Raw genomic sequence first — 17,017 nt, 5'->3', positions numbered from 1 at the left:
TAGCTACCTGGAAAGAACGTGGCTGCTTAAAGGCATTCAAATTCAATTGTTTAAAAACATTGCTGGGTCATTAAAACATATGGCTGGTCAAAGGTCCCATGGTTTCTCAGTTTCTCAATTATTACAGAATTATTCCCCTAAAAATTTGTATCAAATAGTCAAAAAGTTTGGCTATTTTTTTAAAGTATATTTGGATAAATTACCTACCAAGTTTTTGCATATTGGAGACCACCAAGGAGTTCATACTGCCAGATTAACTCACATTTATATAAACCTTGAAAGAATGCTTATCCTGCCATTTCTGAGCATACATATGTGAATTCTATCATTGATTAAGAAATTTACGGCCAAGGGCAGCAGCTCATGCCTATGATCCCAGCACTTTGGGAGGCCGAGGGAAGTGGATTACCTGAGGTCAGGAGTTTGAGACCAGCCTGGCCAACATAGTGAAACCTCGTCTCTACTTTAAAAAATACAAAAATTAGCCAGGTGTGGTGGTGTGCACCTGTAATCCCAGCTACTCGGGAGGCTGGGCCAGGAGAATCTCTTGAACCTGGGAGGTGGAGGTTGTAGTGAGCCGAGATGGTGCCACTGCACACCAGCCTGAGTGACAGAGGAAGACTCCGTCTCACAAACAAACAAACAAACAAACAAACAAAAAAGCATGGCTCTTCACACAGGTCTCTTTGAATTGAAATTTGTGCGTATCTGTTCACTTAAACAAACAAGTGTACTTTAAGAACATTCTTGTGCTTTGCTCATTTAAATGTAAAATGCTAGACAAGATACAGATGCATCTTCATCATATGTGCCCTTCTCAAACTGTTATTGTTATGATACTTTTATGATTTATTGTAAGCTTTAAATAGCTCTTTTTTTTTTTTTTTTTTTTTTTTTTTGAGACAGCATCTTACTCTGTTGCCCAGGCTGGAGTGCAGTGGCGTGATCATGGCTCACTGTAGCCTCAACCTCCCGGGCTCAGGCAGTCCTCCTACCTCAGCCTCCTGAATAGCTGGGACTACAGCCACATACTACCACACCTGGCTAATTTTTGTATTCTTTGTAGAGATGGAGTCTTGCTATGTTGCCCAAGTTAGTCCTGAACTCCTGGGCTCAAGTGATATACCCACTTAAACCTCCAAAAGTGTTGGAATTATAGGCATGAGCCACTGTACCTGGCAATAAATAGTTTTTACTTTACTTTAAATTTGTAAGAAATGTATGCAACTTTTGGGTTGTATTTGCAATTCAGCTTTGACATGAAAATTGTCTACTTTAAGCTTTGAGATCTATTTAATTGAAGAGAACCAGGAATAGTAAGGCAAGCAATTGAATTATTATTACTTGCAATTAATTGTCCATGTGAGTCAACTTTTTTTCCTTACAATGCAACCAAAAGACACAATTTGGATATGGCTAATATAAGTTGGGTATCATTTATTACTCTTTAGTAAAAAGTCTTTTGATTGCAAATAACAATGACCCAGTCAAAGTAGCTTAGGCAAAACAGAGGAATTTGTTGGCTCAGGTAACCAGATCACAGAAAGGATGAGATGGTGCTTGCTCAAGAACTACCCAATTCAAGGACACTGCCCCTGTCCTCTGTCCACCATTCCCATCTTCACTTTGCCAAATTTCTCATCACTGCTTTTCTCTGTGAGTTGGTTTAATTCTTTCCCACTACAGATAGGCACTATCTGCTTGCTAGGAAGAATAACCATTTGGTGGGAAGGAGAGGCCATTTTGGACTAATCTTTCAGCGTCTATCCCAGGGATGACCTAATTTAGGTCAAGGGACCACCTCCGCCCAGTAATTAGGGGCAGAGGACAGTGGTTTGAGGTTGTGTCTTGCATATCTGCCTACCCTGCAAGTTTATCCCTGAGGTCAGGAGAGCAGGATCTGTTGCTAGAAGAAAGAAGGCTTACAAGGTTATATATATTTTATGTCTTGGAATTCCACATAAAAAGATGCCACTACTGAAAATATTTGAAAATTACTGAATTAGAGTTTTGTGAAATCAGTTACTCCTTTAACTTGTATACAGTTTTATAGATGTTAGGTAATATCATTAGATTTCTCAGTCATGGGGCTCAAGTATAGGTTTATTCATTTTTTGTAATCATGTGAATTCCGATTGGTGTTATTTATTGAACAGATATTTATTGAGCACTACCAGTATGCCAAACTCTATACTCAACACAGAAGATGGAATGGTAAACAGACCTGATGCCTCCCTTTATGGAACTTAAACAAAAAGAGGGACATACAAACAAATATCACCAGCATGAGGTTGTATGTTATGATCAGGAATTATGAAGCAAAAAGACAACAGAGATACCCAAGTAGATGATTAAGCGAAGATACTAAGACTGATAAGAGTGAGCCAGACCACAGGAGAGAAAGCAGAGAGTAGTCAAGGCAGAAGAAAAGAATGTGTGAAAGCACAGAGGCAAAAAAGGAATATTGGAGAAGCCAAAAACTGTGCATTGTAGAGAAAGTGTAATAGGGAAGGAGAACGGGGAGTGAGTAATAAGTGAAGAAGCTGAAGAGGTATGCCAAGTTCAGATAATGTGGTCCATAATGATTTTTTTAAAAGCCTTTTCCTAGATGTGATGGGTAGCCAGTGAACAGTATAGAGCAGTCAAGTAAAATACACAATTTAGAAACATCCTCCTAGCTGCAGTGTGGAAATTAGTTGGTAAGAGGGAGAGTTGGATGCAGGGCAACAGGAGATTGCTGCAATAATCCGGATGAGACAGGATGACCAGAGGGGAGTAGCTGTGGAGATCAGGAGGAGGGGATGGGTTTGGTTAGTATTTAAGAAGTGGAATCAGTAAGATTTGGTCATTAACAGTATGTGGGGGATAAGACAGAGGGAAAAGTAAATCTTGACTTCCAGCTTTCTGCCACAGGCAGGCAAGTGAATAGTGGCATCACACACTGAGGAACCCAAAAAGAAAAGCAGGTGGAAAAGAGAATGATTCAGTCTAAGAGGCAGTTTGATGCACAGGTTTGAAAGTCAGAGGAGGGAAGTAGTGTCTAGTCAAAATATAAGTCAGTCTGATAAAAATTTAAAACAACAATGAAACAAGAACATTGACCCAGAACACTATTGCAAGATCTTGTGAAGAATATATGCATAGCCACCTGATCTTGTCTGTTTGTCTGTGCAATTCTATTTGATAGCTGTTTGTTGGATACTGTTATGCAAGATGTAAGAAGAGTTTTTTGTTTTTTTGAGACAGAGTCTTGCTCTGTCACCCAGACTAGAGTGCAGTGGCGCGATCTCGGCTCAGTGCAAGCTCCACCTCCCGGGTTCAAGCAATTCTCCTAACTCAACCTCCCGAGTAGCTGGGATTACAGGTGCCTGCCACTGCGCCTGGCTAATTTTTGTATTTTTAGTAGAGATGGGGTTTCACCATCTTGGCCAGGCTGGTCTCGAGCTCCTGACCTCGTGATCCACCTGCCTCGGCCTCCAGAAGTGCTGGGATTACGGGCGTGAGCCACCATGCATGGCCAGAAGATTTTTAAAAATTAGAAATTATTTTTTTAATTGTTTTTTAAATTTTTTATTTTATTTAAAAAAAAAAAATTTAAGGCTGGGCATGGTGGCTCACACCTGTAGTCCCAGCACTTTAGGAGGCTGAGGCAGATGGATCACTTGAGGTCTGGAGCTCAAGACCAGCCTGATCCATGAACATGGTGAAACCTCATCTCTACTAAAAAAATAAATAAATAAAAATTAAAAAAATAAATAAATTAGTTGTGCATGGTGGTGCAAGCCTATAATACCAGCTATTCAGGAGGCTGAGATAGGAGAATCACTTGAATCTGGGAGGCAGAGGTTGCAGTGAGCCCTGATTGCACCACTGCACTCCAGTCTAGGCAACACAGCGAGACTCCCTTTCAAAAAAAAAAATTAATTTTTGTGGGTACATAGTAGGTGTATATATATATATTTGCGAGGCACATGAGATGTTTTGATACAGGCATGCAGTGTGAAATAAGCACATCATGGGAAGTGGGGTATCCATCCCCTCAAGCATTTGTCACTTGAGTTACAATCAAATTACACTCTTAAGTTATTTTAAAATGTACAATTATGATTGACTATAGTCACCCTATTATGCTATCAAATAGTAGGTCTTATTCTATTCTTTCGTACCCTTTAGTCATCCCTCCCTCCTCCTCAACCCCTGCTACCCTTTAAGAATTAAAAAGTTGTGTCAGTCTGAATAGTTACATTTTGTTGTTTTGTTTTTGAGACAGAGTCTCACTCTGTCACCCAGGCTGGAGTGCAGTGGCACGATCTTGGCTTACTGTAGCCTCCCTCCCAGGTTCTAGCAATTCTCATGCGTCAGCCTCCCAAATAGTTAGGACTATGGATGGGCACCACCACGCCCAGCTAATTCTTGTATGGTAGAGATAGGGTTTTACCTTGTTGGTGAGGCTGGTTACAAACTCCTGTCCTCAGGTGATCCGCCTGATCCCAAACTGCTGGGATTACAGGTGTGAGCCACCACGCCCAGCCAATGACATTGTTGAAGTCAAAGAAAATACAGAGATGAATCTCTAAATAAAAAATGTTTTATTTGGAAAACAAGAGTTCCATTTTGGGACATGCACACAGATTGGGTGATCTTCATTATGTCCGAAGAACAAAGAGAAGGTTGGCACTAGTAAAGTTTTGGGGAGCTGGCAAGCTCTGATTGGTGAGAGACAGAAGTGGGTAGTCTTAGAGTCACAACAGATTGTTTCAGTAGCTATTAGATAATACTGGTTTCAGGTTACCACAGGCAGTTTCAGCAGTGGGCTTGCAGAGAATTACATTCATAAAGCAACATTATATGCCCTAAGTGCTTTTTCCTCCTGGCCTCTCAATTGATTTAGTTGGATATGACAAGAATGACCCAATTTTTATAATCAACTTTCACAACATATTATTTTTTTCATCATAATAAAGATGACCCAGTTAAGATAAATGCCTCATTCTCTACTTCACTCTCAAAATGTTTCTTTGGTACTTTCCCTCTTATACAACTGGGGTCTGCTTTTGTAGCCCAGACCCTTCTCAGTTTGATTCATTTCAATAATCATTTATTAGAGGCCTTCTCTGCTAAGGATAGGATAAAGGGAAGAAAGTGCTGCCTGTTCTTAAGGAATTAAGGGTCTTTTGGGAAAATCTGACATGTGTATAAACGGTTTTAATGTAGTGTTTTAAATATTATGATGGGGAGTTTGTAAAAAGCGTTTTCAAGCTCTTTGGTTCTATTTTTGGGACTATTTCTATTCTAATCATTGGCTTTTTAATCAAATTGCATATAAATATTTATGCAATCTGCCTTCTAATCACAAACCATGTTAAGACAGTACTATCCAGAATTGCTTTGAACTTCATCTCTAGATGCTGTCATTGGTTCAGACAATTGCAGTTTAAGGCAGGGGGCTGGAGCAAATCATAGGGTTTTCATCCACTTCCTGTGCTTTGAATTCCAACTGTTTCTTAATTTTTGTATCTCCTGCATTAACTCTATGCACACTAGCAGTAATTCACCCAGGCCAGAAGGCCTCCAGCTATCTTACCCACCAGAAAATGAGTTCATGTGCAGGTTAATGAGTATCACAGCCTTGCAAAGGTGGTAATTAAAATTCAGGGAATTCTGGGTGTTGAATAGCTGAAAAAGATATTTTAAGATTAATCTCCGTTGAAAAAGGTTTCTGATCACTTGGGCCTCCTCTCACCTACTTAAATAAGATTCAATCCATGATTTGCAATAATACCCATATAGCACATAGAAGAATATTGTGAGAACGCTAAGGAAGAGCTAGTTGAGTCAGTTTTATAAAGCACTGGGAACTCGGTAAGCCATTAGTAAATGTTAGTTGCCTGTGTTAACCATCGTTATTATTATCATTTAAGTGGAAGAGAATGGGGGAAGGACATTCTAGGCCAAGAGAGTAACTTCATTGGAAACATGAAAGTGAATGTCATTTTCCAAAATGACTCAGTATAGTTGGGATGTAGAGTGTAATGCAGAGAACAGTGATGAGAGATGGTGCTAATGAGAGAGAGTTATGTTGGGACCAGATTGTAAAGAATCTTCAATGCCTTCTGAAGAATTTCTACTTTGCAAAATATACAGTGGGAGCCACTGAAAAAAATTTTGTGGAATTTTTTCCCTAATATGATATTCAGGTTTTCTTTATGCTTTTTTATGAAAAATTTCCAACACACACTGAAGAAAAAAAAAGGCAGTATAATGACCCCCATGTACTCATTACCCAATATGTGGCCAATGCATTGATGATTTTAAAGCAAGGCAAGAAAGACTAACATTGTACCACATCCTTTACCTTATTTAATCTTCACTATGTCCTGTAGAGTATGTGGTACTCCCACTTTCCCTAATTATAAATGAGAAGACCATCAACATGATAAAGTAAGTAAAAGCTCTGGGATTCTAACCTACATCCAACTGATTTCAGAGCTCAAGCTCTTTCCTGTCTGGCATCTGAAGTAGAGCATGATTCCCAGTTGAAAACAGCTGCTGATCCATCTACAATAACAGTACCTATTGGTGCTCTTGACCCTATTCAGGATGGTAGGCTTCTCTGCCTGCAGCTACTCTACTTCCAGAGGGTCACCAGAATCTTAAGTCCACATAAATGCTCAACCTAGTCAGCTAAAGTAACTGTGCAGTCCAGTAATTTTCAAAGTATGGTTCCAGGCCAGTGGCAAGTTGTTAGAAAATGCAGACTCTTAGGGCCCACATTCAGCCTGCTGAATCAGAGACTCTGGGTGGGGCCCAGCAATTTGTGTTTCTGTTTTTTTAAGCAGACTTTATTGTTTAGAGCAGTTTTAGTTCCACAGCAAAATTCAACAGAAGGTACAGAGATTTCCCTTACACTCCCTTCCCCTACATACAATTCCTCCCACTATCAACATCCCCCATCAGAGTGGCACATTTATTACAATTGATGAACATACATTGACACCATCATCATCACCCCAAATTCATAGTTTACATTAGGGTTCATTCTTTGTATTGTACATTATCAGTTTAGACAAATGTATAATGACATGTATCCACCATTGTAGTATCATACAGAATAGCCTCACTGCTCTGAAACAATCTGTGCTTTTATAAGCTCTGCAGTGATTCTTAGGCATACTTAAAGTTGGTTTAGTTAGACCTTAGAAAATGGAAGACAGCTCATATCTGAAGGATCTTCCTTACTCTGAAAGGCTTACAGAGTTTTTTGCCTACCCAGAAAAGAAGAGAGGGCAGGACTGAAATACATTTGTGCTTGTGAACTGTTAAGATAGTAAAAACTAGGATTTATTACTATTAAGTAGGGATTTACCTTTTTTAAAAGAATGGTTCAAATCCCTGTTGGAAGTAAATCTTTTTCATATAAGTAGTTAGGTACTACTAGTGCACCAAGTTGCCATTTTTTAACTCTTTTATGTTAAATAATGCACATCTGTATAATTCTGGTTGATATTCTGCCAACGTAAGTGAAGAAAGATGCTTCTACATCAAATTCAAAACTATCAACAAAAGTTCAGTATATCTAATCAGCCTCCTTTTGTTACGGGATCTCTGGGGTACCAGTTTTTCTGGCTAGAAACCTCTGTGGCCATGGCGCCTTTGCCCGAGTTCTTGTCCTGTGTCCAGGAAGTATGAGGTAGGCAGACAAGTGAAGGGTAAAGAAGAAGAGTTTTATTTACTGTTGGAGCAGCTCAGAGGAGTGGGTAGCTCCTCCCTGTAGGCATATCGTCCCTTGGAGTGTCAGGTCTCAGCAGAGAGGAGGCCCTGGAGAGGGTGGCTTTTCTCCACAGGCAAGTCATTCGGATGTCTCTGCAGGTCTCTAAAGCTCTCAGCAGAGAGAGTAGCTCCTCTCTGCTGGCAGGTTGTCTCTGCAGCTTTCAGTGGAGAGAGTGCTCCTCTCTGCAGCTGGCCTTCCCATCGTCTCCAGCTATTAGCAGAGAGAATACTCCTCTCTGCAACTGATCGTCCCATCCTCTCTCTGCCCTCTTCTTCCTCTGGCCATCCTCTGCCCTGCTCTGGCTGAGCCCAGGGCTTTTATGGACCTCAAAATGGGGGAAGTGTGTGCAGATTGGTCGATGGGCAGCCATGGGAAGGCCCAGAAGAGGGACCACCAGTCCCCACTCTGGTCTGCCGGACTGGCAGTCCAACCCCCAGTCTTCAGGCCGTCCGTGGCTTGAAGGTGGGGCCTTACTGGGAACCCACCCTCTTCTGCCCAGGACTCTGCCTCCCGCTGCTATTCAAGGCCCTAGGGCTCAGTCCCAACCCCGCTAATCGGAGTGGGCTCCAGGAGAAGAGAGAGGCCAGGCAGCGGGAACAGACATCCCCAAGCCAGCAAGGGACAGGGGCAGGGGACCCTTCCTGGCCCTCCTCTGGGAACACAGGGAAGCTCGGATCCACAGCTGCAGTTTGGGCAGCTGTAGCCCCTCTCAGGAGGGTGGGGCTCCTGCCTGCTCCGTAGACCAGGAGGCCAGGGTCTGCAGCTGCAGTTTGGGCAACTGCAGTGGTACCTGGGGAGCTCCCATCCCAACTCAGAAGGGGCAGGGCTCCGGAGCCACTGGCTCCATGGAGTGTGCAGCCCCAGCAGTACTTCCCTGCTGTGGCCAGCATGATGGCAGCAGCCACTGCCATCACTTTGGTAAGGCTTTGGCAGCCATTTCGATAATCGTGTCTACTGGTGGACCCTGGGATACATGCGTCAGTTATTATCTCATGATGAGATAATATCTGTTGTATTGCTGAAGTGAAATATACTATAACAACAAATTACTTCTTAAATGTCTTTATAAAGTGTTTAGAAATTTATTTATTTATTTATTCATTTATTTATTTATTTTAAAGACAGGGTCCCCCTCTGTTGCCCAGACTGGGGTGCAGTGGCACGATCATAGATCACTGCAGATTCAAACTCTTGGGCTCAAACAGTCTTCCTGCCTCAGCCTCCCAAGTAGCTGAGATCATAGGCACATGTCACGGTACCCAGCTAGATTTTTTTAAGTAGGATTTAAGAAGCTAAGTGAAAGTATAATTCCTGGTTTGTGATATACTTCTATCAAAATTAATAGTACATTGCCTTTAGTGAGAAATATCTATAATCAGAAATAATCCTGATTATAGTAAGGTCAAAAACAGAAGTACCAGCAGAACTTTGGTGCTTTTTTTTTCAACTTTTTTCCTCCCTCTCACTCAGACCCATACAGCTAGCACAGAGGCCAGGCACAGTGGATACTGTTTATATTTTACTGAGATAATAGAAACTGTGTGGGTATTTGGTTCACCTTAAAATTCGTGCCTTTTTTTTTTTTTTTTTTTTTTTTTGAGCTCATGATGCCTGTATTACCATTTGCTGTACTCAAATAAAATACTCCAGTGGTTTCCTGCCAAAGCATAATCATGTTATGATTGTCCACCAAGACCATTTCTAAGGCAGAAACCTTATATCAGAAGATGTTATATGTTTCTTTTTCTAAACAAGTTCAGGAAAAGTATGTCCTGATGTAGGAAATTTATTCAGACTTAACACCAGCAGTGTCTCTGGTGATGTTACATAATTACATGGAAATCATAGTAAAAATATTTGCAGTGCCTAAATTTGAAGTGCTCCATGGTGTCATCTAGTGGTGTAAGCACTATAGAAGGTGCAGCTTTATTACTCAGTGCTTTTGGGACAGAATTTGTGTATTTAAAAAAAAAACAAACAAAAAAAAACATAGTAAAAGTTTAATGGAACAGCCAAACATAAGATACAATGGAAGACTTCCATTGAGGATTCTTAGATATAATACCAACACAGAAGCAACAAAAGAAAAATAGCTGGGCCAGGCGTGGTGGCTCACGTCTGTAATCCCAGCACTTTGGGAGGCCAAGGTGGGCGGATCACGAGGTCAGGAGATCAAGACCCTCCTGGCTAACACGGTGAAACCCCATCTCTACTAAAAATACAAAAATACAAACAAACAACAACAAAAAAAAAACAGCCAGGCGTGGTGGCCGGCACCTGTAGTCCCAGCTACTTGGGAGACTGAGGCAGGAGAATGGTATGAACCTGGGAGGCAGAGCTTGCAGTGAGCCGAGATGGCGCCACTACACTCCAGCCTGGGGGACAGAGCAAGACTGTCTCAAGAAAAGAAAAAAAAAAAGAAAAATAGCTAAGTTAGACTGCATCAAAATTTAAAACTTATAAGCCGGATGCAGTGGTGAGTGCCTATGGTCCTGGTGAGTGCCTGTGGTCCCAGCTATTTGGGAGGCTGAGACAGACGGATTACTGGAGCCCAGAAGTTTGAGTCCAGCCTTGGAAACATGACAAGACCTTATCTCATTTTTTTTAAAGTAAAACTTTTTTACATCAAAAGAAACTTTCAAGAAAGTGAAAAGACAGCCCATAAAATGGGAGAAAATATTTGTAAATAATACATGTTGTAAGAATCTAGTATCCAGAATATGTAAAGGAGTCTTACAACCCAACAACAAAAAGACAACCTTATTTATTTATTTATTTATTTATTTACTTACTTATTTACTTATTTACCGAGACTGAGTCTTGCTCTGTCACCCAGAGCTGGAGTTCAGTGGCACAAACTTGGCTCACTGCAACCTCCGCCTCCCGGGTTCAAGCAGTTCTCCTGCCTCAGCCTCCCGAGAAGCTGGGACTACAGGCGCCCGCCACCACACCTGGCTAATTCTTTTGTATTTTTAGTAGAGACGGGGTTTCACCATGTTCACCAGGATGGTCTCGATCTCCTGACCTTGTGATCCGCCCGCCTTGGCCTCCCAAAGTGCTGGGATTACAGGCGTGAGCTACCGCGCCCGGCCCCACTTTTCTTTTTTTTAATATTTCTATTGTGTTTTTTCTGTCACTGCTGTTTAGTAAATATACATATACCAATGTATAATCCTACCAATAATGATAGGGGGAAAACGGAGGAAATTTATATTATAGAGTGTCTACTCTTTTCCAGGCACTGCACCTGCATCCTTTCACATTTATTATTTCACTTCACTCCTGCACCTAAGCAGATGAGCAAAGATCAGAACCCACGCATTTTGTCTCTAAGTTGTGTCCTGTTTTCCCACAGCTTTACCAATATTGGATCTTACCTCTTTTAGTTCTTGTTTATTAGAGAGATTCAACATTTTCTCAAGTGATTGTTAACTGTTCATATTTACTTACAATCTATATCTTTTGTCCATTTATTATTAATAATAGATTTTAAACTGAACATACCTACTTTTCTCATAGACAGAAGGTATCATGTGTCAAAGCTTTACTATAATTTTTTTTGCTTTTATTTACTCCATTACAGGCTCTTGATGGAAATGTGTATGATCATCTCAAGGATTATTTAATAGCCTTCAGCCGGACTGAGCTAGAAACATGTCAAGCTGTGCAGAACACATTCCAGTTTTTATTAGAAAACTCCAGCAAGGTAAGTTACCTTTGGTGCAACGTATAGTGTTATCCAACTTAGAAGCTAAAGTATTTCTGCATACAAAGAAAGTGAAGGTACCAGTGATATTAGAAGAATGCATTAACAGACAAATTTCCTGGTAACAGCATTCCTTCTAACAAAGTTGGAGGAGATTCTGTTCTCCTTTGTGATGAGTTGATGAAGATGGCACCAAGGGCAAAAAGAGAGGTGATGATACAAGGTAGCTTAGAACATTGGCCCATTGCCATGTGCATTGCCTTTCAGAAAGGTTTAAACGTTTTATATTCTGCTCAAAATTTAAATGCACTGTGCTCACATGGGGGAAACAACAGGTCATGTGTCAGTACAAAGAGTATTAAAAGAGCACAAAGGGAAAAGGAGCGTTTTGTAATTGTTAAAAAAACAACAATGTCTTGGTTTGTTTGTTTGTTTGTTTGTTTTTCAAATTAAGCCCTATTATCTATATGCTGTAATTCTTTGATAGCGGTCTTTTCATTTAAAAGTGTTGAGATCCATCAAGTTTGCTGACATGTCACATTGTATGCAGAGAAAATAAATGTAATGACTTTTCTTCAAGATTCGATAGATTAAAATGTTTTGCAGTCATGAAACTATCCATTGGAAGATAAATTGTTCCTGTGGTTACTAAATGTTTTTTGTCTGACAAATTAAATGCACAGTAAATGTTTCCTGACTAAAGGAATGCATTTTTTAAAAATATGCATTTCAAGGCCGGGCGCGGTGGCTCAAGCCTGTAATCCCAGCACTTTGGGAGGCCGAGACGGGTGGATCACGAGGTCAGGAGATCGAGACCATCCTGGCTAACACGGTGAAACCCCGTCTCTACTAAAAAAAATACAAAAAAACTAGCCGGGTGATGTGGCAGGCGCCTGTAGTCCCAGTTACTCGGGAGGCTGAGGCAGGAGAATGGCGTAAACCCGGGAGGCGGAGCTTGCAGTGAGCTGAGATCCGGCCACTGCACTCCAGCCTGGGTGACAGAGCAAGACTCGTCTCAAAAAAAAAAAAAAAAAAAAAAAAAAAAAAGAAAAAAATATGCATTTCATAGCTGCTACTTTAAAAGATCCAGTTCAATTCTTTTTTTTTTTCTTTTTTTCTTTTTTTTTTTTTTGTCAGGGAGAGTGAGGACTGGCTAATACTTTTAGGAGAGGGACCAGGATATCCATTTTCACATGACAGTGTCCAAAGACAGGAAGGAAAAGCACAGACTCGTCATCCTGAATGCCTCTTGTGTATATATTCTCGTTTTCACTGTACCAGAGCTCTCAATTCTGTGTTTAGAAAAGTGTTAAAAATGCTAGGTTGATATGGAAATACAAAAATCACTAGCTTGGTGCTTTGAAGTCCTGTCATATATCTGTTTTCTTATATTGTTACCCCCCAAAATCTAAGAAAAAAAGGAAAATGTAAAATGTTGATTGGAGAATCTATATAGTATGTATATAAGTATTTACTGTATAATTTGTTTGATTTTAATGCATATATATATGAATTTTTCAGAGAAGAATGTTGGGGGAAAAGTCTATGAAAAACATCTTTGTTCCTTCTATAAAGTGGTTGATTTTTGATTAGTGAACAATTTTGTTATTGTTGTTATTGTTGTTATTTTTAGTAGAGACAAGGTTTCACCATATTGGTCAGTCTGGTCTTGAAGTCCTGGCCTCAATTGGTCCACCTTCCTCGCCTCCCAAAGTGCTGGGATTACAGGCATGAACCACCATGCCCAGCCGTGATTAAATTTTTTATGTTTATTTGTCCATTTAGGTTTTCTGTTTCTTTTTCAGTATGTTTGGGTAACTTACATTTTCCTAGACCATTATCCATTTCATTAAAATGTCCAATTTTCCTAGACAATTGTCCATTTCATTTATCAGATTTGATGTCATAAACTTGTTTGCTTCTAGAATTGTCTCTGTTTTTGTTTTTAATATTGTTTGTGCTGTCCGTCTTATTTTGATCAGACTCACCAGTCTATTTTATTAATCTTTGCCAAGAACCAGATAAAATGACCTTTATTGTGCTTCTCAGTGTTGTTTCTATTTCCTTAATTTTTGCCTTTATATTCATTATTTCTTTCTACTTTCTTACAGTTTATGTTATTGTTCTTTCTCAAACTTCTTTTTCTATTTAGATCCTATATTTTCAGCCTTTCTTGTTTTTAAGTAAATTTGTTTAAACCTTAAAAAAAAAAAGTGCCTTTCTGCTTGAAGTGCATTCTGTGATATGTAGGGCTTTTGTTATTATTTCTGGTTTTTTCTCCTTATTAACCCATGATTATTTAGAAATGAGTTTTGCAGTTTCCATTCAGTTGGAATATGTGGTAGGGTGGTAGGGTGACATTTTTATTTCTAATTTTATTATAAATTGTATTTTTAATCCAATTACATTTATTCTAATTTTATCAGAGAGGTTATCTTCTAGCAAAATTCTTTGAAATGTTTTTTTCCAAGAATAAGTTGGACTGGATACACTACCCTTAGTTTATAAAACAGGAAACATAGTCATAACAGATAGCTAATATTTTACACACACTTAACAATTTAAGACTTTTAGCATGGGGTATATTTTGAATCCCATGAGGTTGCCATTACCATGTTCATTTTATATGGAGGAAATTGGACTCAGAAGTTTATGTGGCTTGGCCTGAGGTTACACACTCACACATAGTGCTTTCCATGCTCTTCTCCTATATTCTCTTTAACTTGTATTATTTTAATAGAAAATGAATTAAGAATTTATGAACTAGTTTGGATACATAAAGAGATAAACTTTCATTTTCTGCATTCACTTATATGAGTATCTCACTCCCCAGAAATGAGAAATAAATGAGATGCTCTTACATTTAAATTGAAAGTGGTAGGAATAAAAATTTAATAAGAATAATGTGTCTAGGAGATGTGCCCTTTTGTTCTGACTTGTACTGGAGGAGGCCTACAAGTTTTATGCCATGTGCTTTTCTGTTATGAAGAGCTTGTTATGCTGCTCTTGCTATGCTGCTGAAAGCAACCTAAAGGGAAGTTTGGCACTTTTTAGATTTTTTTATTTTATATCATTATTACCTTGTTCAAAATGTGACATATTCCCAAAGATATTTTGGTGGTAATTCATCCAACATACTGTAAATGTTAAAGTGCTTTCTATATTATTCATCCCCTAAATGGGAACAGATGGCCCTAGGAGCTTTTGTTAAACTTTAATTATTTATGAAGCTTACTTTTCTTCTTAATATTTTATGAAATGCTTTGCATATGTAACTGAAGCAGATGTTGTCATAGGTATTCTCTCTAGGATAGTAACTCCAAAGATAGCTCTACTGGCCTTTATAATCTGTTTGTGTGTGCTTGCTTTTTGTCTCGATAAGGAAACCAATTAATAACAAAGTTCATTTAAGAATTCAGAAAATAAATTTAAAAAAAGAATTCAGAAAATAACAATGTTATTCTACATTTATTTGAAAATTAAATTGTCTAATGTTACTGTTCTTAATACCTTGAAGTCTAACCCAAAAAAAGTAGATAAAAGGAAGGAAAAAACTTCATGATCATTTCAACAGACACAGAAAAAGACTTGACAAAATTCAGTACTTTTTTGTGATAAGCACTCAGCAAACTAGAATAGAAGGGAACTTACATAACAGGATAGCATTTGTGAAAACCCCACAACCAATATCGTATTCAATAATGAAAGACTGAAAGTTTCCCCTGCTGGTATCAGGAACAAGACAAGGATACCCATTTTCACCACTGCTATTAACCATTGTACTGGAAATCCTAGCCAGAGCAATTCAGTGAGAAAAAGAAATAAAAGGCATCCAAATTAAAAAAGAAGAATTAAAATTACCTGTCTTTGCAGATGACATGATTATATTTATAAACTCTCAGAGAATCCATTAAAAAAAAAACTAATAGACTTAATACACTTAGCAACATATAAGATAAAAACACAAAAATCAGTTGCATCTCTATATTCCATCAATGAATGATCCAAAAAGAAAATTAAGAAAATAATTCCAACTACAATAATACTCAAAGAATAAACTATGTAGGAATAAATTTAACCAGAAGATTTAAAGATCTGTACATTGAAAACTATAAAACATTGCTGAAAGAAATAAGATATAAATGCATATAATAAATGTTCATGGATTGGGAGATTTTATGTTGCTAATATTGTAATATTCCCCAAAATGATCTACAGATTCAATGTAGTCCCTATCAAAATTCCAATGGCCTTTTTTGCAGAAATGGAAAAGCTGGTCCTCAATTTTTTTTTTTTTTTTTAATTTGAGACAGGGTCTCACTGTGTCACCCAGGCTAGACATGAGCTCAGCTCACTGCAACCTCCACCTCCCCTGTTCAAGCGATTCTCCTGCCTCAGCCTCCCAAGTAGCTAGAATTACAGGCATATGCCACCACACCTGGCTAATTTTTTTGTATTTTTAGTCAAGATGGGGTTTCGTCGTGTTAGCCAGGCTGGTCTTGAACTCCTGATGTCAAGTGATCCGCCCGCTTTGGCCTGCCAAAGTGCTGGGATTACAGGCTTGAGCCACCGCACCCAGCCCAATCCTCGAATTAATATGAAACTACAAGGGACCATAAATAGTCTAAATAATATTGAAAAGGAAAAATAAAGTTGGAGGACTCACACGTCCCAATTTCATAACTTACTATAAAGTTACAGTAGTAAAGATAGTGTGATATAGACATAAGTATAGACATATAGACCAATGAAATAGAATTGAGAGTTCAGAAATAAACCTGAACATCTATGGTCAATTGATTTGCAACAAAGGTGCCATGACTATTCAGTAGAGAAAGAATATTCTCTTCAGAAAAAGGTTTTGGGACCGCTGGATAGCCACATGCAAAAGAATGAAGTTCAGGCCAGGCGTGGTGGCTCACACCTGTAATCCCAACACTTTGAGAGGCCGAGGTGGGTGGATCATGAGATCAGGAGTTCCAGATCAGCCTGGCCAATATGGTGAAACCCCGTCTCTACTAAAAATACAAAAATTGGCTGGGCATGGTGGTGGGCACCTGTAGTCCCAGCTGCTTGGGAGGCTGAGGCAAGAGAGTCACTTGAACCCAAAAGGTGGAGGTTGCAGTGGGCTGAGATCGTACCACTGCACTCCAGCCTGGGCGACAGAGCAAGACTCTGTTTCAAAAAAAAAAGAATGAAGTTCAATGAAATTGTGAACCCTTACCTCACAAAATTAACTCAAAATGGATCAATGATCTAACTTATAAGAGAAGACATAGAGGTAAATCTTTATGACCTTGATTTGGCAGTGCGTTCTCAGATTTGACATTGAAAGCACAAGTAACAAAGGAAAACATAGATAATTAGACTGTATCAAATTAAAAGCTTTTGTGCATCAAAGGATATTATTAAGAATGTGAAATCAACCCAAATGATGAGAGAAGATATTTGCACATCACATATCTGATAAAAATTTCATATTGAGAATATACAAAGAACTCTTACAAGTCAACATCAGAGACAACCCAATTTAAAAGTGA

General features: G+C 39.0%; 1 protein-coding gene across 1 annotated transcript in view; it reads left to right on the top strand.

Moving 5' to 3' along the window:
* The window catches only part of FCHSD2 (FCH and double SH3 domains 2), a 339,502-nt gene that overhangs the window by 242,896 nt on the left and 79,589 nt on the right, over window positions 1–17,017 (top strand). The window contains exon 9 of the mRNA XM_050756143.1: window positions 11,355–11,477. Within this exon, the coding sequence (XP_050612100.1) occupies window positions 11,355–11,477 (123 nt within the window). The remainder of the gene's footprint in view (window positions 1–11,354; window positions 11,478–17,017) is intronic.

Source organism: Macaca thibetana, chromosome 14, assembly GCF_024542745.1.
Source record: "Macaca thibetana thibetana isolate TM-01 chromosome 14, ASM2454274v1, whole genome shotgun sequence".
Lineage (NCBI taxonomy): Eukaryota > Metazoa > Chordata > Mammalia > Primates > Cercopithecidae > Macaca > Macaca thibetana.
The sequence above is the reverse complement of the archived record's forward strand: the minus strand, read 5'-3'. Positions and strand labels throughout refer to the sequence as shown.